Below are 24,176 nucleotides of genomic sequence, written 5' to 3'. Positions count from 1 at the left end.
CCCATTTTTTTTACCGGTGGACGGGTGGGTGGGGATGTAAGCCCGACCTCGGGTGTACTTACTGTTGCACTCCTTCTGCCCCCTCTGTCCATGCCTGCCCCACGCCCTCAGACTGCCCCTTTTGTGCATGCCTCCTTTCTTCGTGACCTCCGACTACCCCTTCTGTCCATGCCATCTCCATACGTGCCTTCGGACTCCCCTTCCTATCCATGCCTACTGCCTTCGTGCCCTGAGACTGCCCCTTTCCTCCATGCCTTCTCCCTTCATGCCCTGAGACTGCCCCTTTCCTCCATGCCTGCTCCCTTTGTGCCCTGAGACTGCCCCTTTTCTCCATGCCTTCTCCCTACATGCCCTGAGACTGCCCCTTTCCTCCATGCCTGCTCTCTTCGTGCCCTGAGACTGCCCCTTTCCTCCATGCCTTCTTCCTTCGTGCCCTGAGACTGCCCCTTTCCTCCATGCCTTCTCCCTTCGTTCCCTGAGACTGCCTGAGACTGCTCCTTCCCTCCATGCCTTCTCCCTTCGTGCCCTAGACTGCCCCTTTCCTCAATGCCTTCTCCCTTCGTGCCCTGAGACTGCCCCTTTTCTCCATGCCTGCTCCTTTCGTGCCCTTAGACTGCCCCTTTCCTCCATGCCTTCTCCCTTCGTGCCCTGCGACTGCCTGAGACTGCCCCTTTCCTCCATGCCTGCTCCCTTTCCTCCATGCCTGCTCCCTTTGTGGCCTGAGACTGCCCCTTTCTTCCATGCCTTCTCCCTTCGTGCCCTGAGACTGCCTCTTTCCTCTATGCCTTCTCCCTTCGTGCCCCGAGACTGCCCCTTCCCTCCATGCCTTCTCCCTTCGTGCCCTGAGACTGCCCCTTTCCTCCATGCCTGCTCCCTTCGTGCCTGCTCCCTTCGTGCCCTGAGACTGCCCCTTTTCTCCATGCCTGCTCCTTTCGTGCCCTTAGACTGCCCCTTTCCTCCATGCCTTCTCCCTTCGTGCCCTGCGACTGCCTGAGACTGCCCCTTTCCTCCATGCCTGCTCCCTTTCCTCCATGCCTGCTCCCTTTGTGGCCTGAGACTGCCCCTTTCTTCCATGCCTTCTCCCTTCGTGCCCTGAGACTGCCTCTTTCCTCTATGCCTTCTCCCTTCGTGCCCCGAGACTGCCCCTTCCCTCCATGCCTTCTCCCTTCGTGCCCTGAGACTGCCCCTTTCCTCCATGCCTGCTCCCTTCGTGCCTGCTCCCTTCGTGCCCTGAGACTGCCCCTTTCCTCCATGCCTGCTCCCTTCATGCCCTGAGACTGCCCCTTTCCTCCATGCCTGCTCCCTTCGTGCCCTGAGACTGCCCCTTTTCTCCATGCCTTCTCCCTTCGTGCCCTGAGACTGCCCCTTCCCTCCATGCCTTCTCCCTTCGTGCCCTGAGACAGCACATTTCCTCCATGCCTTCTCCCTTCGTGCCCTGAGACTGCCCCTTTCCTCAATGTCTGCTCCCTTCGTGCCCTCTATCGATTATCTCCATGCCTGTTCTCTTTATGCCCTCAGATGCGCAACACCCACTGAACTCAAAGGGCTTCAGCCTCCCCCCCCAGTCCCCTCCCCCAGTTGTGTGTGGCAGCCTGTGGATAAGACCTCCTGGGTACAATGAGGCCTTGCTGTTGTTTCACCCCTTCCAAGAGCCCCTGCAGCGCCACTCTGCATTTTGCTTACAGATCAGACTACCCTTTCTTTATATTCCTGTTTCCTTAAAGTGGCGGAGTTATAACGATTATGCAGGTGTCATTTCTAAATGTCTAGCGCTGCCACTGTAATTTCCCACATCGTGCCGCGGGGCCCCTGGCAACGCATAACGGCGCACCGGGGTGCCGTGGCGCACAGTTTGGCAACCACGGGTGTAGGGCATAGCACATCTTGACACATAGTCTGAATTAGCATGAAATTGTGTGCATGATCATCACCTTGCCATTCTTAACTTTTATGTTATTCATGTCTAGTACCACTCCTGTGACTGTCAGCCTCTGCATCGAAGACAGGTGGGCTATGTGGCTGTTAATGGAAAAGCTCAAGCCCAGGAGTAGAGTCATTGTCTGCTAAAGGTGTCCCTTGACCAGCACCAGGGATCAGCACCCTCATAGTGAAGCTGCCACAACTGCCAGCACTTTTGTGAAGACACTTGGAGTGGTTGTCAGTTTGAATGAAAGAACTGTCTTTTGGTAGTGCTTGAAACCCACCATGCACCTCAGGCAACACCTGTGAGTCTGAAGTTTTGGAAATGGTAAATAGGTCCTGAAGATCCAGTGACATCAAATAGTCTCCTGTATTGAGGGCCAGTAGATTCTTCTTAGTATCTTGAACTTATCCTGTGTAATGAACAACATCAGAAGTCGAAGATCCATGATGGATCTCAACCACCATCCTTCTTGGGATCAAGAATCAAAAGGAGTCAAAGGAATCTTGTACCACTTTCTTCCAAAGGCACCACATCTCTGGACCCTTTGTTCAACAGGGCAGTGTCTTCCATCTCCAAAATTGAAGCATGTGCTGAACAGCATGTCTTCGCGGAAGAAGGGTGATCCAGAGAATAAGAAAGATAGGTTAAGGAGTAGCCCTTTGGGATCAGATGCATGGTTCATTCATCAGTCGTGATCACCTCCCAAGATATGGAAAAGAGAAAAATCCTTCCTCCCATTGGAAGATAATATTATGAGTGGGGTGGAGTCAGAAAAGTTTCGATGTGGCTGAGCGAGCAGAGTATGGCAGAGACTGCATTTGCTGTAGCTGCTGTTGGTGTTGCCCTCAAGATCCAGCCCTGTCCATCCTTCTGCTACCTTCCAGCGTGGTTCCTGCTATACAAACATTAGATATTTACAACAAGGGGTGGTGAGGGACAGAGTCTCTGAATTAAGCAGAAAACTCTCACCCAGTCAAGAGATCAGGGCTAGATCCAACACCGTTTTTTAGCTCACTGCACCATCCCAGTTTCAGAACCTGGCTGTATGCAAATTAGTCTGTTCCTGTCCCAGTGCATGATGGGAACAGGGCAAACCAAACTACAAAAGCCAATTCTTACACTGGGAAGGAAATAAGCTCCCGGGGACCGGTTTCTGGCATTACAGCCGTCTTCGGCCCGGTTTGCTTGAATCCTGATGGTGCAATGAGCAAGGGTCTCACATCTGAGAATACCCTTCCACGCTTAGGGTGGACAAAAATATTTACAACAAGGGGTGGTGAGGGACAGAGTCTCTGAATTAAGCAGAAAACTCTCACCCAGTCAAGAGATCAGGGCTAGATCCAACACCGTTTTTTAGTTACAAACATTAGAAGCATGCATACAAACATTCATCCATGCCTACATCAGTACATACATACAGGCAGCAGTATATATGTTATTTTTGAAGAGTAAATATTGATAAACCACCGAAACATATACAGCACTGTTTGAGTTTCTGAAGTGCTCAGCTATTGGCACAAGGAACTTAATCCAATAAGACTGGAAGCTGGAAGCACCCCTTTTCTCTTTTTCCTCTTCCTCCACCCATGTGTATGTTATGCTCCATGTAAATATATATTTTTCTACAATAAAAAATTACAGAAATAAAAAAAAAATTAAACCAGATAGCACAAGTATCTAGCGTGGGAAGAGTATGGCGATTAGTTACAGAATGAGCAGTTTGGGATCTATGCTACCATTCTCATTGTCTCCACATTAAGGAACGGGCCATCCGTTTTGTTCTAAGAAAAATACGTGGCAGAAGGTCTGAATATGTGACTTTAGAATTTCAACGGAACTCATTGCTGTTCGCTTTCCCCACCATTGCAGGCAACATGCTTCACGTGGGAGGTGATCGTGTATCTATGGTAACACACTGACTTCTCTAAGTTGAGCTGTCAAACCAGCGTAGTTCCTAGAAATTGTGTTGGCTCTTTTAGAAATCTTTAAAACAATTCAGTGTTGGACAGAATCGCATTAGATTTGCACTTGCATTTAAATGCGTTTCTATTCTTCAACCTCGGCATCTAACAAATTATTGTCTACGTGCATGAAATGCCATCTGCAATTTTTGATTTTTTTAAAAAGCAATGCAAAGAACATTCACATACACTAATCATTTTCACTCCTATTCTGAATTATGATGCATATTGGTCCACTGCTTTGAAGAAGCTTGTGACAGCAATTTTCTTCTGAAATACATTTATTAACAAATAATTATTTTGGCACAAATATTCTCTTTTAAAAAAAGAACTAAAAACTCACCTGTTCCCTAGGATAGTGTAGCTTGCTGATACTGTATTGACTGTGTTTCAGGATCTGTTAGATCACAGCGCCAGGATGCCCGTTGGGTGACAGAAGCGCTTTATAAGTGTGTTATACATACATACATATACATACATACATTATGTGTTTCCGTAAGTGATGCTCGTTCAACAACTCATGGAATGTCTCTCCAGTTACTGCTCACGCCTTCTTTCGTTCTCTAGATCACTTTGTAACGGCACAAATCACACTGCCTGACATCATGTAACATAACATATAGTTTCATGCTATGTGAAGTACAGCATAGCCTCACTGAGTGTAACCTAATGCAACTCAACACCATGGGGCACTATTCACACATGTTTTGTCAATCATACACATGTTTGTTTGTGGGCATTCTCTGACTCCGAACTGATCCTTTCCCAAATGGTTGTAAAGACCCACTCCAGGGTGGGAAGGGAAACACGTATGCCCTCACAAGAAGTGGGTGTACAGGGGAAGAGTGTTCTACAAGGGAGTAATATGTTTTTCCTAGAGAAAATAAGAAAGGTTTGTAGAGGGGCTCGATTTCACAGCGAGGAACTATAGGCTATGCATTATTCTACAGAGGCGGAGGAGGACCCTACATAATAAGTCACTTAACATTCCCAGAAGCCTAAGCCTTGTGCAGCTTTCTATGCATTCTTTTCAGATTGTGAATAGGAAACACCAGTAAAAGTCATTCTATACTGTTAGTTTTTTGTTGTTTTAATAGAACCCAAAATCTATAGGATGGATTTGTGCATGTTGCAACCGTGCACTAGAAGCTACTCTTTTGTCTAATGTCTCTACACGTTCAGGGCCACTGGAATTATACAATTCTCTGCCTGCTGCATTTTCTGCATAAATATTAAGTTACTGCACTTATCACTCTATCCAATCTGCTGCATAATTTTCAGATTTCATAAAAATGTGTTAGTAGCTAAAAAGGATAAAACGTAACTAAACAAACCTCTGCTTAATGTTCTGCGCAGGGAAGTAGGCAAGGTTAGATGGTCCATTTTAGTTGATTTCTGTATTCAGGAGTTAAGCTGGCGCTTATGGGGTGAAATGTTTTCCCATTGTTAATGTGCATTAGAATGATAAACTAATGAAAAGGTACCCCCATGCAATGTGCCACATAAATTGCTTTTTCATGCCGTTTAATTTGTATTGTATTGTATGTTGGATTTATATAGCGCTTATCACCCAGGGGTCTCTAAGCGCTTGCCTTGGGAACCCGTTCTGGCTTTTCCCTGTGAGATAGCCCCTACAGGGCATCCCCAAGATGAAAGCCAGGCATCCTGCCACAGGGGGCCGTTGTGGAGATTAAGCAAGCTTAATGCCCAGAGTTGCAGAGTGTGAACCCATGATTAGGTCAGGCACCGAAGCGAGAATTATCGAGTCCGTGGACATTTGAGCTCAAGACCCTGCCGCGTCGGGATTTGAACCCTGGTCCCGGGTCTGATCTCTGCTTCAGGGTCTGCCTGCTCTAACCAGTGAGCCACACTTCTCCACATTTAACCAGCCCTATCGCATAATTTGACCTTCCATTGTCACATTATTCCGGTGGCCGTGATTCAAGCTGGAAAATGACAGATGGTTATGAGCAAATCTGTGATATTCAGTGTGTCCACTGGGATGAAACGAAGTTTCACATTGGCCACTGTAGGGCACTGTGATAATAAGATTGAATGTGAATGGTCCACTCGCCATCCTTTCTTTGTTTAATTTAGGGTCATGTTATTTAGGAGCATATTCCCCAGTGTGTGCAAGGCTTGCTTTTCATAAATGGGAGATACTAGCCTAATGGCCTCAACACTAAGGGCTGCACGTAAAGGGCAAATATCCTGTTTAATTCCTAAATTCAAGTAAATTAGCCCACCAAAAAAGGGAGTAATGATAACCCTAATAAGAGACATGGTGAGTAACTCCCTTTTTCAGGTGCCTTGCACCTGCCTCCGCCTGTACAGCTTTGCTGATATGTTCAGAGGGATGCAGTAGCACAGTGAATCTAGGAGGAGCAGATTTGGCTACCTCATGGAAAGAAAATGCCTTGGACAACATTTTTTTTATTTTCTTTTACTTGACTTAGTAACCACATTAAAAGCCTACATTTTCACCAAAGGACCTGTGTCTAAATGACAGTATATTTCCAATCGCCTGATAATACTGCATTTGGGATTGAGATTTACTTTTTTTACATTCTAATTTAATTTTACTCTTATCTTCTAAAAAAAAAAGTGGGGGAGACGTCAAAATATTACCTGGAGCCCTGATGAGTTTGGTGATTTTCGACTCACAGACCAGGTACAAGCTTTGGCGTAGCCTATAGATCTTGGTGTAAAGTGCTAATGCATGCCACATTAAAACATTACAGCGAGACACGTAGGTGGGGGGGCAGAGAGGAATATAAATGTAAAGTAATCCATCATGCGTTCAATTGAAACACTTGCTTGAAGGTAAATGGATGCACAAAAACAAGCAGTAAAATTCGTTTGGGGATGAATGCTCCATTGGGCTGAGTCAAGACTTCACTGACAATTTCTCTAACCAATGGCTGCAAAAGGATGATTAAAGCACCCTATTTTTAAAAGGGGCTGGTACAAAGGCTCCTATATACATATTTTAGCAGACATTTGTTTGTCAGCTGTGCTGGTAAAACCCAGACCTAAAATTGTGCATGCTTCCCTTTGCAGGTGTCCTAAAACGCAGAAGAATCTTGTAAAACTATCTGTTCAAGCACGCCTCAAACTGATGCCTCAGACCACTGGGATCAGTAACCGAGATATACAAGATTAAGAACTCTCTACACATACTAGCCAAAATCTAACTGCCTTCATTCCACATAGTCTTTCTTCCTTCCTTCAAGGCACCTCCCACCTCACCACCATGAAATTACATGCAATCTTACTGATACCTGAACAACAGGCACTTAATGGTACATCTTTCTCATAAGAATAATGATCATTGTGTACCATGCACTGAGAAACCCATTATCCTCCCCGTGTGGACTGCATAACACATTTAAGAAGTCATAAAAACATAACACAGAAATGAAAACCAAATAAACACATTTCTGTGCCTTACAGATTACTGAAATTTGAGCTTAATAAATAAATACAAAAAGCCTGGAAAGGAGGATATGTGAGTCTATACTTTTAAAATAACTGACCTGTGGACTGAGTCCCAATGTATAAGTTTATCAGTGAAATTTGTGATATGTTTATTATTCAAATTATTGCTCTATTATTAGCTGGATAGAGATAAAAAAACATTTTCTATGGTAGTTGTACTGAATGAATTGGTCTATCTGTGGATATTACATTTGATGCCGCATATGTCTAAGAGTACATGAACCAGTGTTCTTCCCAGAATTTAGGAAGGGCAGAAACGTTCAATTTTTTGCAGTAATATGTAGGGAGTGAAGGAAAGGTCTTCACCCGCAAAGTCAGGAAAGTTTAAGTTTTCCAACTTTGCCTGAGGTGAAGTTCTGCTTGATCCGGCCATTCCTTGCTCCAGGATGTTACACACAAAATGGGCCCCGTGAGGCAGGATAACAATTGTTTTTCCACAGCTGTCATCCAGAGTTGTGGGGCGCCTCTGCACCACTAATTTTCCCACTGCCAGAAATCGAGCCTTTAGACTTCCAGCAGCAGGGAGCTGGATACATGTGGCACAACCCGCGGCAGACAGCCAAGCAGCGTGATGGCGACCCTGAGTGCATACATTCCAACATACCCGATTCAGGCGGAAGACTCTCGATTTTTAAACCTCTAAATAATTTTATTATAGTTCCCCTCCTTACATTACTCCTTTTACTGCAAATCAGTGGAGGAAATGAAAGCCCCGATTTATTTTTGAAAACCTCCCTTTTTCCCACTTACAAACGTTGGCATGTATGTGAGTACCAACATGCTTAGTCATGCTGAAGCACAACGCACTTTTTTGCCCCCTTTTGCAGTCGTACTTTGCTAGGCTGGTAGTATCACACATTTCTAGTTGTGAGTACGGTCAGGGCAAGTGTCGACAGGGTAGATAGTTGTACCCTGCACAAGCATTCCAGGCGGAACATGGGTTCAAGTGTATGTGATATCTACTGAGCTCTGCTCTTCGCAGTCTTGTACCACAGCTTTGTTGTCTTTAGCATTTTGGGGTCCACTTACTACATGAGCCTTTCTAACTCCTATCCAAAGTGGCTAGAAATGGTTCAAGAAAGCCTTATCTCTAATTTGTGTGTTGCTTCGGCCTTTCAGATACCATACATAGAAACAAGCGCCAAGGAGCCACCTCAGAACGTTGACAAAGCATTCCATGACCTCGTCAGAGTGATCCGGTGAGTAGCGAAAGACTCATTCCACTCATACACCTGAGACGCAGGGCTATTCAGCACCATTTTGGGCTTATAACTTGTTTGTATTTATCCGCGACTCCCTGAGCTAACACAAATTCACTTTTTATTTAACTCATAGTTGCCTTATCGCTCAGTTTTTTCCAAGCCTAAAGTAAACTGAGGCCTAGAAAAGTCATTGTGTGTTGATGTGCACATTATGTATGATTAACAAAAATATAAAACTATGGGTGTAGGAATGGGAAAAGTAAGTAGACTACCCTATGAGTGTTGAGTTGTATACACCACATTTGTGCTACCACCCAAAAATTAGTAACTTTTTAGGAATTCTCATACATGTAATCATGCACAACCTGCTCTTCTATTTTCAACAGTAAGGAATAATACAGGTAAAACAAAAATGCAATCCTACAATGTCCCTACCCCTTTGCATACATAATGTCCACATTGGATACTTTATCCAGACGTAAGTATTCGCACTAAATGCCTAAATCACTCTTTCAACTCTATAGGCCGTAGGTTTATTGAAGAATGTGGATAGCAAACTTCTGAAGGGCTTGGTCACATTTATAATAAAATATATTGAGGTCAGCATATGCATGAAAAGCACAAACATGACTGTGTAAAGTGTATTCAGCAAGGAATCTAGTATACACAATCGCCGAGGAGATGTGGCCTAGCAGCTTGAACTGCCGCCTTTCAAACATGGGGACCCAGGTACCAACCACAGCCTCTGGTGCTTGGCTTTGCATAATTTGGTTCTGGCCAAATCAATTAATCTCCCTGTGTCTAAAAATGTGAAATAAAATATAAGCTGTATTTGTGTAATATTCCCCACTTGATGTACACCTTGCTCGTCTCCCCCACTGCCCACATAATGTACAGCGCTCCGCTGCTTCATAGCTAGGTTCGCCCTATGTAAATACGAATACACACATCAAGCGGTAGAAACAATACTTAACATACTTAGTGGACTGAAATGAGGTGGTATAAAAATAGGCCCAAAATAGTCAAATAGACTGTGATCAGTATGATAAATTATGTTGCAGAGATCTGCAAGAAAGCTCAGTCGGCATACTGTCAGGTTGTCTCGCTCTTTCTATCATACCAGGTTCACATATTATACGTTTGTGCTGGCAGCAAGACCAAAATACAAGCGCAGCGACTACAAACCTACAGAACACAGCTGCTCGGAGAAAGGAAAAACACTGCCGCACGAATATTGTGGCATGTTGTTTGTTATGGGCCATATTCCCTCAGAAAGATTTTCATACTCTAGGCCAGAGCTCTAGAGGCAATTGCACCTGTTGTAAATAATTTGATAGCAGAGGCGTTTTGACTTTTTGACTCTCTGGATTTTGTGTGTGTGTATGTGTGTGCACACGTGCCTGCGTTTGTGTTTGCTGTGATGTTTTAAAAAGCACAGGGGTTACTTTTCGGCTGCAGTTACAGGCTGGGTTTCTTACTGGCTCCTGCATGATCGTATTGATTGAAGGGACAATTACATTGATGTTATTGGGTAACTAGCCCCTACCCATAACTGGACTTGGGCTACTGTCGCTTATGGATTTAAGGTACGTGCCACAGGGATGTGATGTCTCTTGGGGGCATCTTGCCTACTAAAGGCATTTGTGTAAATTAATTCAGTGAGCTAACATACATGCTAGCACATTCAACTACAAATGTGAAGATAACACTTTGTGTTCATAGATATTTATTGGAGCAATGGGCATTGTTTTCAAGCTATTTAGGCAAAAGGCAGAGTCACCTTGAGAGTGGCCAAGTGTTGATTAATACATTAAAGCATTGATCTATGCAGCTCTCAGTGCTTTCGTTTCCTGGATCCTCTTCCACAATGCCCTCAATGCAGACCTTCCAGTACCACAATGCTACAAACTAGACTAGTGGCCAGGCTGAGATATCAAGTGAGTGGGCATCATAGGTCGTTGATACCACACCTGCCCCGCTAGTCAATGTGACTATAGTAGGGACCCTCTTACGAGCGAACTGGGCAGCAGTGGCATATATTTAATTCATAGCTCTCAGGTAACTCATTTGCAGTTTGACTCAATTTTATCTACATTTTTCCTCTACATATCACTAACTCTTCCTTACTATATGGTTATTCATCTCAACATACATTTCAGTGGAGAGCTAAAGTTGGGCCAGATTTCTGCAATAAAATGACTCTCCAAACGCTGACAGATTAAAACCTGGTGCCCAAACTAAGAGGTCATATAGAGGTGTGTGGTAATGGCCTCCCCCCGAAAAAAAAAATAATGAGTGGATATCCCGTCCATGGGTGTAGGAAGTGTGGTGGGCGTGGGGGATATATCCCCCAGATTTTCGAGTGGGGCCGGCAGGAAACAAGTATGGGGAGGGCGAGGGGACAAAAGAATTTGCCTTCTGCCATCTGTGATTGGCAAGGCCATTAGCACGTGAAAGTGCTACCTGTAATGGCCCTGCACTTAACCCGCGACGTGCCTCCAGTTCTGTGACTACCCGCCCTGTGCTCTTTGTTATGCTGTCCCCTTCCACAAATTCTTTGTCACCTCGCCGCCACAGCTGCCTGCAGTCTGCAGCACTGCACTGTTGTTTGCTGTCGGAATGTGGCCCATCTCGGCACTCCCTATCTTCTGCCGTAGGGTAAAGCGTGGCAGTCGCAGATCACAGTTGCCTCTGGTGGGAGCTGGGGCTTGAAAAGAGGAATAGCGGCCTGCATATGGTACCTTTCTCTGAGCCTTCCCACTTTACTAATGAAGCCTAGTATTGGTAGCAGATGAGACAGTATCAGAAAAGACAATATTTTGCACTCCCTGACTTTCTTTAAACACATTAATGGATTCTGGGATATGTAGTCTTATGTTACGTCAGCTTAACCAAGTAGACTAATACACCTGGGAGCAATGACAGGAAAAGGGAAAGCCCATGACTTGACCACTGTGTTTCTAATATTATGATGTAGACCTCTGGTAACATTAAAGGTAAGCCACGCTTATTCAGGCAGTACCTCTCTGAGCCAAAGTAAAAATATGAGGGCCCTTTTTGCAGGCGCACCGAGTGTAAAACAGGTTGCCCCATTATCGAGTCTACCAATAATGGCCTGACAAGGTTACCAATTTCAAACCTAATTTTCCCACTTAGGCCTGTTGTGCTTGTGTTTGATTCACAAAAAGTGCAATTGATTTACTCACAGCATTGCACCAACATTTGAAATGTGAGTAGCCCTTATGATCCCACTGCATCAGTTGGCACCCTGTCCACCTTCAGAAATCCAAAGCCTGCTAGGGCATCTGCTTGAAACACTCAATAAAATGATTGCCAAGTGCTTTAGCAACACATGCCCCATGCACTGTCTCTCTGTGTTTGTCTGTGACAGATGTGGGTCTTCCTGAATTAGGAACACTCAAGTGGGTTTTCAAGGAAAAATTATGCTTTAGAAGACCTGTGCTGATTATATTTTCTGCAGAGTTACTTTAAATTGTAAAGCTCCAAGTTGACAGTAATCATAGATGAGGTCATCAGGTAGTCCTGGCTCTTTATTCAGCAGTCATTTGCATTCTGGTACTTGTAGTTTTACGTTTTTTACAATAGGCATGAACTTTGAAATGCAGGCATGCAAAGTACACTGGCCCAAAAATCCAGATCTGTCTGAAGGGCCTACATTTGACATGTGGCCAATTGGCAGCTTGGAGCGTAACAGCTTCTGGCATGAATCTGGGTCCAGGATGGCAGAGGGATGATGCAAACTGCAGAATTCACTTGTCAACAACATGGGGCCAGTATGAACACTTCTGGATTGCATGTGAGGGTACAAACTCAGCAGGCAGTTGTAAGTTTGCACACATCACTGGTGAAGCCTCATCTGCAGTATTGGGCCCAGTCAGGCAGGTCACATCTAAAAAAACAATGCAAAATGATCAATGGGTCAGCCAGGGACATATTCAGACACCTTCATTTGGGGGGACAAAGATGTGCAAGAACCAATAAAACAACGAGGAGACAGGCCTTCCTCATCCACACACTCAGGATCTGTAACTACATTCCTCTCTGCCCTCATGGATGATCCAAGTTAGGGAGTAACTGAAGATGCATGTCTTTAAAGATCACAGCATCACCACACAGTCAAGAGTCCACCTCCTATTGCAGTACCCAGGATCTCCCACTCAGATTCACTTTCTGGTTGGATCTCTGCCTTTTGACCATGTACAGTACTCCGTTGCCTTTCAACTACATGTGCACTTTACAAATACTGTCAATGTGAATATGATGGCACAGGATTCAAGTGACAAGTCCTGCCTATGGAGGCTCCATATTCTTACATGTTCCTGGGGAGGATATGTGTGGAGAGGTATGAATGAGAAACAGCAGAAGCTATCTACAGTGCAGTTGGTAAGAATTCTTTAGCAGTTGAACCTTCCGACAATTACAGACATGAGACTGGTAGCTGATGATGCTCTGATGCAGTTTTCACACTTATGGAAATAGTAATGTAAGTACCCCAGCAGAAGCAACAAGGATAGGAGAAAATATATTAAAATGGACTCGGATTAACACCAGAGTCAGTTGTGCTGAGTAAGCACAGTTAACTTAGAAGACTGTTTTGAGCAGAAAGGGAACAGGGACTCTGAATTGAGGTTGACCCTGTTGTCATTATTTCTGGTCATGTGTCTTGCAGGAGAAGAGAATAGGGGAATCTTCTCTTCAGGCAGGAGATAAAATGCAGGAAGGGATAGGCTAGCCACTCTGGCATTTCCTTTGTGGGCTGCAAGCTAAGGATGCTTAATTTAAGTTAGTGGCTACAGGTGGGGCAAAGCTGTGTTCTTTTTTAGAGACTGGTACATGTTTTAAAAAATCAGACTGTGAAACAAAACAATAGAGAAGAAGGAATTGAGGGGTGTGGGCAGAGGGAGGAAGGGAAATGAGGAAAACAGTGAAAATGTAGAAAGCAAAGATAAGAACCTGCAAGGGTGAGATAATGTGGTGGGAGAGTATGTTGGTGGATGAAAGAGCCAGGAGATGAAATCAAGAGTAGACAGCCTTGGTATTCAACAACCTAGGCATTCGCCTGTGATGCATGCAAGCTTTTTCTCAGCATTTTGCAATGATGCATGTGAGCTTCTACTCGGGTTTGGCCAATGATGCATGCAGCTTCTAATCGGTATTTGACAATGATACATGCAAGCTTCTGTTAAAAAAAAAAAGAAATTGGGTCACCTGCACTTACTCTTTTACGAATTAAGCGTAATGCCTACCCACCAGTGCCCCCATGGCTCCCTTCATCTCTCAACCTCCTGTAGTTTGGGGCAGATTTTAACATTTTTGTTTCCATTGTGGAGCTAAAGGCAGTAGAGATGATGGCCAAGCTGCTGTTACCAATAATAATGTAATGTCAGCAGAGGATCCTACAGGCTGCAGATTATACAGGGTGGGTAGCCACCCTCATTCTTGATCAATTCGCCTAGAAAGTGATCATAAAGTATCCCCAAACTCACAAAGGGTGATGTCTAATAACAGGTCTGAGAGCTGTAAAATGGGAAAAGGCTTCTTTTTGGGTAGCAAGATCACTAATTTTCTTTTGACTGATTGTTTTGATGTTACTCTTTCTCACACTAGTCTTCGTATATGTATGTATTTATGTATGTATGTATGTGGTATTTCTTTAGAAATAACCCATCCAAAAGGCAGCAGAGCACTATACAGGATCAAAGACAAGCTCAAAGTCAACCAGTGGTTGTAGAGTTAGCTGGTTTCTGGGCTATCAATGCTTTGTGAAGTAGTGTTCTTTAAAGCAGTGTTTCTTCAATGTGTAAAATTTCCACCTGCTGTGATTCCACCTTTCATACAAAAAAATTAACATAGTATTCACACTATTTTTCATTTGTTTTTTAAGTCTGTGCACTGCCATTAACTGCCTATTTGGTACTGACTCCCCTATATAGTTTGAGGGCCAGGCCCTGGCAGAGTGGTGGAATAGAGGTTATAGGTTCCTTGCACCATGTCTAAGACTTCAAGCATCATGGTGCCAACCTACAACGAGGTCGAAATGTCAAACACTCCTTAAGTTATCATTGAATCTGCTTTTATGTAGATAGCTGAGCTCAGAACCTTCTTGCCAGATATGCTGAGGGATTTTGGGCTCATCAAGCACCGCTTAACGGGCTTGGAGTCTCACACAACGGGCTCTTGTATAGTGCCACTGGAAAGTCCACAAAGTTGTCCCTGTCCCCCCAGAAATGCAGTGTCTCCTACGCCCCTGATCCCACCAGCCCTTACCTTTTTTAGGCAGGGTAATTACATTTTTTTCTGAGTTGGGACCTCATTCTCCTCTGTCAGAGAAAGTCCCTTTGCAGTACACAGTAATCACAGAACTGCCAAGTCTACGGTGTCAAAAGGCCCACCCTAATTACAGCAGAGCTTCTTACGTTATTTCTTGCCTGTCGTCCTCGGTAAGAATATAACAAAAAAAATTATATGAGTGCTGGGAATGACACTCCCAGACCATCTGAGGATTTGCATTTTAATTTTTCAAAAACAAACTCACCACTTTGGAGGATTGTCTCTGAAAACAGAAAAAATGGCCGATACATCATGCCACTATGGCATCCCAAGGGCACCTTCAGAGAACATTGCCACCTGACATGGTACCGCACTGGCCCCAGCCGCTCTGTAGCCTGCCTTCTGATCTGTAAATAAAGTCAAAAGCGTTACCAACACCAAAAACATGTTACTACTCAGACGCCAAAGTATTGGCTTTGTCAGCAGGGGCGGCCTTAGGCATGTGCAAGCTGTGCACCTGCACAGGACCACCAAACCCCAGGGGCCACCACGCCAATATATATCCTTAATAAAATAATCCTCTGAGGATGGATACATATTAGCATGGTGGCCCCTGGCAGGGATTTGGCGGCCTCCGGCTCTGTTCCACTTCCAAACACCCTGACCCCCCCCCCCCACTCCCCCCTTCACTGGCCTCCACACTCCGTCCCGCCCGGACCCCCTCTTCCGGGGCCCCTACCTACGCTCCCTGCCCAGGGCCACCATGAGCCTAGAGCCACCCCTGTTGTCAGTGCTTGTTTGAAGGCGGATGCTGCTCTAGCAAGCTGCCAGTATTTAAACTCTTGTCTACCAATGAGATCACAAGTATGTCCTTTCAATTAAAACCATGAGTACAAACCGCTGCCATGGGAGAAAAAAAACTTGCCTTCTTTCAAAGATTGTGTCATGCTGCTTATCCTTGCCAGCTGCTCTGTAAATACCGGGCATTGGTTTAGTGTATAAATCAGACTTCTCTCCAAATAAAATGTATCTCTGGCGTGTCTGTAATTATAAAGCACGTGTTGTTTTTTTCTTCGGGAAAATGCATTCTTACACTCGCCCACGGAAGGGCTGTCAGCATCAAACACAATGAATACAGCTCTTTATGTAAACTGGGGAGCAGGGGGTGCAGAGCTTAGTTTCAGGCCTTTGAGGAAGAGGACGTCTTTGCCTTGTTATCTTGGAATCGCATTTCTCGCATCGTTCCCTTACTGTGGAATATTTCTACTTGTGGGGGTGGATTCCACATATTTGCAGAATGCTGCAAATTCCATCCATGCATAGCATTGCCATTGGCTCATACTCTCATGATCAGAGTTTATAGCCTGAAAAAGGCCCCTCTATCCGCGCTAGATAGCTGTGTTTTTCAGATTCACAATTACTTCAAAATTAAGAAGCGGAGCGAACATATTCAGCAAGTGCTCAGATTTGCAGTTTATTGTTAATTCATACTTGCTCTGTAATAATGAAGAATGCTAACATTTTGAAATACATTTATTTATGACAATCAAGTAATGACTTACATTAAATAATTTTACATTGCAGGGGCAATCGTGGAGAAACCATTATAAAGTGTAACAGATGTGAGGACTATCAGTGACAACAACCATTGCCCTAAACCTTTAATATAATGATTACTTTTAGAATACATTTTGTACCTAACCCCTATCCTAATCTTAAAATATTAATAAAGAAAAAGAAAGGTATTCAACGTTTAATTCTTTTTTTATACTTACTCAAACATCCGTCATAATCACCTTTTCTTTGTTTTCGTTTGTATCAGTTTCTTCATCTTCACACGGTGCCATACACCTCTTGTAGTAAAATGCTGCCTTAAAGCACCCATGAGTTGCATGTCTGTTCAACCATCCTTCTGGGACATAAATATCTCAGCGCTTAATTTGTAAAATAATAAGTGTTGTTGCCCAGACTTTTGCTCAGTGGCCCACGGCTTTTGTTACTGAATGTTGGCAAACCGAATACCAAGGCTTTGTAGTCTTGACTCCACCTCCTGCCTCTTTAGTCCTCACCAGACACCCACTGTCCCTTTATCTCACTCTTGTAGGTTGTTTTCATCTCTTTTTCCCCTTTCATAGGGGTTTTCAGTCATTCTCTTCCTCCTCCTTTCCTCCATGTGTTTCTCTCTCTTGCTCAGGCTTAAAGCCTGATCAGGAAAAAGAAGTGTCAGTCCTCAAAGATGTAGTCTCACCTGCACCCCACCTCAAATTAAGTACTAGACTCACTACCAAGCCATACACTGCAGCGATTTTTTTGTGTTAAATTCGGGTCTGATATTTGCCCGCATCTCTCCGTAATTGACAGAGACTATGCTAATTAGCTACGCATGTAAATCCTGATTATGAGCTGGGTAGTGCAGGGGGGACACAATAACCGATTCCAGCCAGTAATTCCTCCACTGCACTGGACATTGACAAGGTATTTTACCCCAAATAGACAGTAGCATGCAGTCACATTTTCACCTGGGAAAAATCTGTATATCCCCATTTCTTGTGGACTAATGGGCCCAGTTCTGCTCCCATTTGCCACCTTCTCTAAGCATGTGATAAATAGGCGCTGGGGCATTGCTGCGGGTCGGGGGTCTCGGCAACTGTGTGAGGGTGGCATCTACAGCAGGGGAGTCTGGTGCAGGCAGAGGAGAGCCTTCCATACTCTCAGCATACCATATGAGAGGGACAGGGGAGCCAGGCTGCACCTTTGCCGACAGCTCGTGTTTGCACCACACTCTATGTTACTATTCAGCGTTTAAAGCCTGTAATATTGAGCTTGGCAAACCCGGGTATTCTGGAAATATGCTTTTTCTCCAGCATTGGAGCTTCCAAAGTCACTTGCTTTTTTTGGCTGCTTTCCCCAAGAATTTCTTTTATGTTTAATATCTTTTGGCACATTGTACATCCAAAGAAGAAAAAAAATTTACTCTTGACATAAAATCATCAGTTTAAACAACTATATAGTGGGCAGTACCCAATTGTAGCCAGAGACTTAAATCTAACCTATGAGCCAGTGGATTACGTCCAAGACCTCATCCAAGAGGATGAGTTAGCAAAAGGCAAAAACAAATTACAGATACCTCCCCTTAACAGAAGCACAAAGGTGGGGCAACAAGTCTTGCCCTTTACTCTAGCCTATGGAGTATGTGCATCCAATGGGCGCATGCATTCTGATTCCGATGGATCATTTACCTTTAAAAGGGCAAATTCTCTAAGTAGGATTGACTATTTAATGGTAGATCTAGATCTGAGGCATAACGTACACAATGTGTCTATTATACCCAGACATGATAATGATCACAATGCACTGAAATGTGACCCATCGAAATATAGCCCAGTTAGTCTTATGGATACTGCACAAAAAATCTTTTGCAAACTGATTCTGACAGACATACACACTTGGATTGAGGAAAATAACATACTGTCACACCTGCAAGCAGGCTGTAGGGAATCTACAAGCACTTTGGACCAGTTGTTCCGTTTTTTATTGCTTCTTTGGGAGAAAGTCATAATTAGGAAGGGACAACTCTATGTTGTGTTTGAGATCTCAAGCAAGCGTTTGACTCCATCAATTGCACTAAACTATGGGCTGCACTGAAGGATCTAGGGCTCCGCATTGGTTTGTTACAACTCATAGTGTGTATGCACCAAGACAATTATGCTCAGGTTAGGTGGAACCAAAGTGGCGGATTTACTAAGAAGGTAAAGGTGCAAAAGGGAGTCTGCAAAGTTGCGTTCTAGCCCCAACCCTACTTACTTTATATATGAACGGGCAAATTAAGGCATTATTTGATTGTGGGGGTAACCCTCCCAAACTTGCGGGTAGACAAATTCCCTCACTCCTATTTGCTGATGATTCATTCTTGATCGTAAAAACACCAGTGGGCATGCATAATGTATTAAATAGGTTTGCAACAGCTTGTATCGATTCTGGTCTTGAAATTACCTGCACAGAGACTACATTTTTGGCCTTTAACCCCCCCCATTCCTTTAAAGGGAAGTTGAGGCTGTTTCAAATACACTTGAACATGTCATGGTTTTTGATTACCTCAGGGTAAGATTCAATAGTAACTTGAGATGGACTGACCAAATCCAAAAGAGTAGTCTTGCACTCCAACATGTCAACACCGCAGTTGTAGAAAAACTCAATCTGTTTATCGCCCTATATCCCCAACTATTGAAATACATCGAACTAGGGGTTTGGGCGTTGTTCATGATGGTGCCGAATTGTGGGGTATGCAACAGACAAAGTGCCTAAGTGGGTAGAAAATACATTTATAAGATCTCTACTAAATCTTCCAATTAATACCCCACTATTACCAACAAAGCTAGATCTTGGGTAAAAGAGCATCAAGCCTATTACGGAACTGAAGGCTTTAGTACTCTGAGTTACACTATGGACTAGCAAAACCCAGATCCCAGTTAAAGAAACTGTAGCTGAACTGCAAACTCTCGACCAAGCAGCCAGACAAATGAAGTGGTTTAGAGAGGTTAAGCAACGGTCGTTGAGATTGGGGCTGAGGGATATGTGGGAGGATCCCAAATCCCTGACGAAAGAAGCAATACCTCTTTAAAGGCAAAGTTTTGGGTCATTATTCAGGATTCCAGTTTTATTGATACAGCTCTAGCACCTTGACCAGAAAGTTCGTAGATTGTAAATCCATGTTTTTGCTTGAAGCAGTTTTTTTAATTTTTTTTTTTAATTTTTGGTAAACCTTTATTTAGTACTTAAATCAGTTACAATCAAAGCAATGCAGACCATCATGATCAGCCATCGGGACGGGAACGGATAAAACAAAGCAATTAGTCCATGGCAGCGCGAAGCTCCGCTCCGCAAATACTTGGTTGCAACCCAGGAAAGCACTCTTACCGGAAGGTAACAGGATTAAAGAAGGTTTCATTTTAAAATTAAAGAGGAAAAACAGGATCTGTGGCATTACACGTAAGACATAACAGATCAAGGGATATTCGAGAAACAGGATGTTCATAGTCCGGATTACTGTCGGTAAGACATGGATGTTCCAATACAGTATCAGGATAGTCAAAATGCAAGCAGTTCTCCCACCGAACAGTTCCAGGCCGCAGTGGCAAAGCATTCAAAATCACCCTCATTGTTCAAAATAAGAAGAGCATACGGAGGACTATCTCCACAGAAATCCCAAATAAGAGGAGAAAAGGAAAAAGTGAAGTCTAGCCAAGAGCAACAAAAATAAGGAAGGCCATAGAAACAAAGAAGAAAGAAGGAAAACAACAACACCCCTCCCCCATCCCCCCACCCTGCACCCCTGCATGTGGCTACGGCCTACCCCCCTAGCAGCGTGCCTGTTGCCCATTATGAACCCGAAATATAGACAAGAGAATAAGATAAAAAAGGAAAAAGGGAATAACAAACCAAAGTTAAGAAGAAAAGAGGAAAAGAAGAGTAACTAACAGCCCACGATAGGGAAAGAAATATGAGGGAGATTCCCGGTACGGGCACCCCGACCCCCCCCCCCCCCCCACCGTCACACAACGTTTCAATTGCTCAGAGAGTAAAGTCATAACATTGGGAGTACCCACTTAAACAGGATATTAGTAATCGCTACGCATTTCAAGTCCCACAGGAGAGTATAGATATCCCCAAGTAGCAACAATGGCGCCCCGAGCGCACTCGACTCCCACGGGCCCCCAAGATCAATAGTACAGATTACACCAGTCATATGATACCGGGACGGGTCAGAAAAGTACAAACTGGAGCACCCAAGTCATTACAGGAGAAACCAAAGCCTCTTTCGCACGGAGCGCACCGCCCAGCCGCCACCAACCGTCACCCACGGGGCCAGTTATCCTGTAGTTGATCCGCTACGAGCCACCAAGGAGTCTCCCAAGGGAGCACGTCCGCAGTGCAGCCACCATTAAATCGCATCCACATCCGGCCGCAGCCCCTCCGCAGGGAGCTGTGACATTTATCCCACAGGGAGTGACGGGCAAAGCCGGTGGCGGCTTACAGTTAAGCATTGGTCCAAAGGCAATCAGAACATCCTCACGCCATTTCCAGAATGTATTTCTTCGGCCCCTTGGGGGTATTCATTCGCCATCCCCCAGCATCCAATACACCCGGCCACCGCCAGAACTAGATAGAACCCATCGAGTCGCCATTTTCTCAGGGAGCACCACCACGGCGCAGTACAGACAGGCTTCGGAGTCGCCGGTCCCTGCCAGAAAGAGGATTGCGAGTCGCCGGTGCCCCAACAATAGAGTAACACAGGTTGCCATTCTTCCCCACCACTGGGTAGTACATACGGGCCCTCCCAGCACGAGAAGTAACACAGTAACATCGTGCCCTCACCGGCACCAGTGAGCCGGAGCGTAAATCGCAGTGCAATGTGTGCAAGCAAGCAATGTACCTCCAGGGAAACAAAGAGCAGTTCCCATTGTCCGGCCGCCGATGAATTGTGCTGGGGGGGGGGGGGGGGGGGGGAGGGTGGAGAAGCAATTAGCACGGAGGGACCGTGCATCGCGCCGGTAGCGGGCTCCAGCGGTGTCGAGGGGTATAGTGGCCTCCATGACGGGAGACCGGCGTCTCACGGGTCCGTGTGGCCGCTGTTGTTGAACTGGCGGCCGGGTGCAGAGCAGCGCGAGGTCTCGGTCGCCGGCATCGGGCGGGCCGCCCCGCGCGAAGAAGCACAACTCCGTCCACGGAGCGCAGATTTTCGCCGGAGTCGGACACCTCATCCCGGCGTCCCCTCCGACGCGCGGAAGCTCCGTTCTCGCACGGGGCAGCTGGGCAGATCAGGCGGTGAGGGGAGAAGGTCGGCGGAGCCGGGACCCCGTGCGGCCATCTTGGTCGCCGGCCCGGCTCCGCCCTGCTTGAAGCAGTTTTGGATGAGATTGAACCTCCTCATTCACGAGCACTTTATCTACAACTTATGTCCGGAACTTTGCCACTGAATTTCAGTAAAAGTAAATGGAAGCAGGCTACTGTAACCCCACTGTGTCTTGTATGCAGCCTTAGCCCTGAATTAGTAGACCATTTTATGTTTTTTGTCCCTCCTATGTACAAATCAGAAAAAAGTGGATAATACTGGATTGTCGTCTCTTATCATTTGTGTCTAGCCAAATCTTTGCGAGTGTTAAGATCAGACACAACAAAATGGTTAGTGTTTGTGTTCGCATTAACAAGATATTTGCTTTACGCCTGGCGCATTAGGATGAAGTCATTAACTAAACTAAGAAATTTGGTCCCAATATGATGTTATAAGGAGAGGTTTATCTTTTTTATAGTGTCTTAATCGTAAGTTGTCATTACCTAAGAAAACGGTCTTACGATGTCAGGGCAACACACTGGATGATTTAGGATAAGGGTTCATACGCCAATTGACATCTTGATTTTACAGGCACAGATTTTTTTAACGCTTATGACAATTTTAAAATATTTTGTATTATGTTTATCTTTTTAAATTGTGATCTTATTATGTTAAGTGTATTTTTTTCAAATGTATTATTATTGTATAATGTATTTTATAAGGAAGATTTTTGTGTATATTTTTGTGAATGATCAGTATTTGGTCGAATAAAGACCACTTCTAACTATATATTAAGGATATATAGTGTTAGTACAATATTTCATCTACTAACATTTTTACCAGACGTCACCCACCATAATACATTTCCATTGCTCAGGTGACTAACCTCGCATGTTGAGTACAGGCACGCATGTTTTAAAAGTATTACCTATTACGATATACTACAGCTTGATTATCAGATTAATATTGGTTTCGGTTCAAGCCTAATCTGGTCACAAAAAGTATATGATTTTATGTAAGATCAAGGGCCAAACGAGAAAGGTAAATGATCTAACACTAGTTATTCAGCATTGATATCATACATAGATTAACACTCTTTCGCCCATCTTCTTAACCCCTTCCATGCTCATGACGAGCTCAGCTCGTCATGCAGTACAGTGCTCCTGTGCTTATGACGAGCTGAGCTCGTCATGACCACACCCATTTACATTGGGGCCCAGCACAGGAGAGGAATCTGTCAAGCAGCGATGTGGTTAAGCTGGTTCCCTCTGGTTTATTTAGCATTTTAAGATGTTGGCTTAAGTTCAATTCTTTGTACTTTCGTTCTTTTTTATCCAGTGCTCAGTTTGTAAAAGTATAAGTACAGGGGCCCAAAGCTTTGCTCAGGAGCCTGCGGCTGGTGCTATCAAAAGTTGTGTAAGGAATACTAAGGCCACATAGTCTTTATGCTCATGACGAGCTGGGCTCGTCATGAGCCACGGCGCTCCGGTGATCATGACGAGCTCAGCTTGTCATGAGCCGGGGAACGCTCGCATGCAGGGATAATTCCCCTGCTGTACTGAGCGTTCCACGGGAACGGGTGTGGCTGTGATGAGCTGAGCTCGTCATGAGCACAGGAGCGCCGTGCCTCATGACGAGCTCAGCTCGTCATGAGCATGTGAGCGCTGTGCGCGCCCCCCCTCTCCCCCAGCACAGCGGGGGAATATCCCCCGCATCGAAGGGGTTAACCACCACCAGACACTCCCTGCTACTTTGTCTAGCTGTTTGAAGGTTCTTTTTCCCCATGCTTTCTTCCTTTGTAGTGACAGTCCTTATCTTCCTCCTCCTTTCACTCGTTTGCTTTTTTCCTCTTTCTTGCTCTGTTGAGATAGCTGCTATTTTGCCCTACCTGATACCACCGGGATCTATGACAGAATTTCGACTACAAAAATATCGACCTACAAGAATATCGAGTCAACAATATCGAGGGCAAAAATATCGACATCCTATCTACAACATGGTAAGTACAAAAATATCGAAAAAATAATATCGTTGGAAAAAATATCGATGTTAAAAATATCGATTTTTTTTTAATATATATAAATGTAAAAGTAAGTATATAACACTAATAAATAAAATATACATATTTAAAAGTATCTAATAATGTTTAAAATTAATAAATAAAACATATATATTAATAATACATTAATTAAATATATACAGTAAAGATATAATATATATGTACTGAACAATAAGTATTAATAATTAATTTACTAATTTCTAAATTAATGAAATATATTCTAATTTACTAATACATGTACAAACATAAAACAATAACATACATAAAATGTAAGTAATATAAAAAATAAAATAAACATGTGATATTTTAACAATTAATTATATAAAACGTTGGATAGCGTAAGGGTAAAAATTACTATTCCTACTCCAGAGAGTGGAACAGTAGGGAAAGCGTTTGATAGCGTAGTGAT

General features: G+C 44.2%; 1 protein-coding gene across 2 annotated transcripts in view; it reads left to right on the top strand.

Annotated features, from left to right (window-relative positions):
• The window catches only part of MRAS (muscle RAS oncogene homolog), a 283,297-nt gene that overhangs the window by 220,789 nt on the left and 38,332 nt on the right, over positions 1 to 24,176 (top strand). For both annotated transcript variants that reach the window (XM_086957117.1, XM_086957118.1), the window contains exon 5: positions 8,503 to 8,582. In XM_086957117.1, coding sequence (XP_086813243.1) covers positions 8,503 to 8,582 — 80 coding nt within the window. The remainder of the gene's footprint in view (positions 1 to 8,502; positions 8,583 to 24,176) is intronic.

Source organism: Lissotriton vulgaris, chromosome 2_1 (assembly GCF_964263255.1).
Source record: "Lissotriton vulgaris chromosome 2_1, aLisVul1.2, whole genome shotgun sequence".
Lineage (NCBI taxonomy): Eukaryota > Metazoa > Chordata > Amphibia > Caudata > Salamandridae > Lissotriton > Lissotriton vulgaris.
The sequence above is the reverse complement of the archived record's forward strand: the minus strand, read 5'-3'. Positions and strand labels throughout refer to the sequence as shown.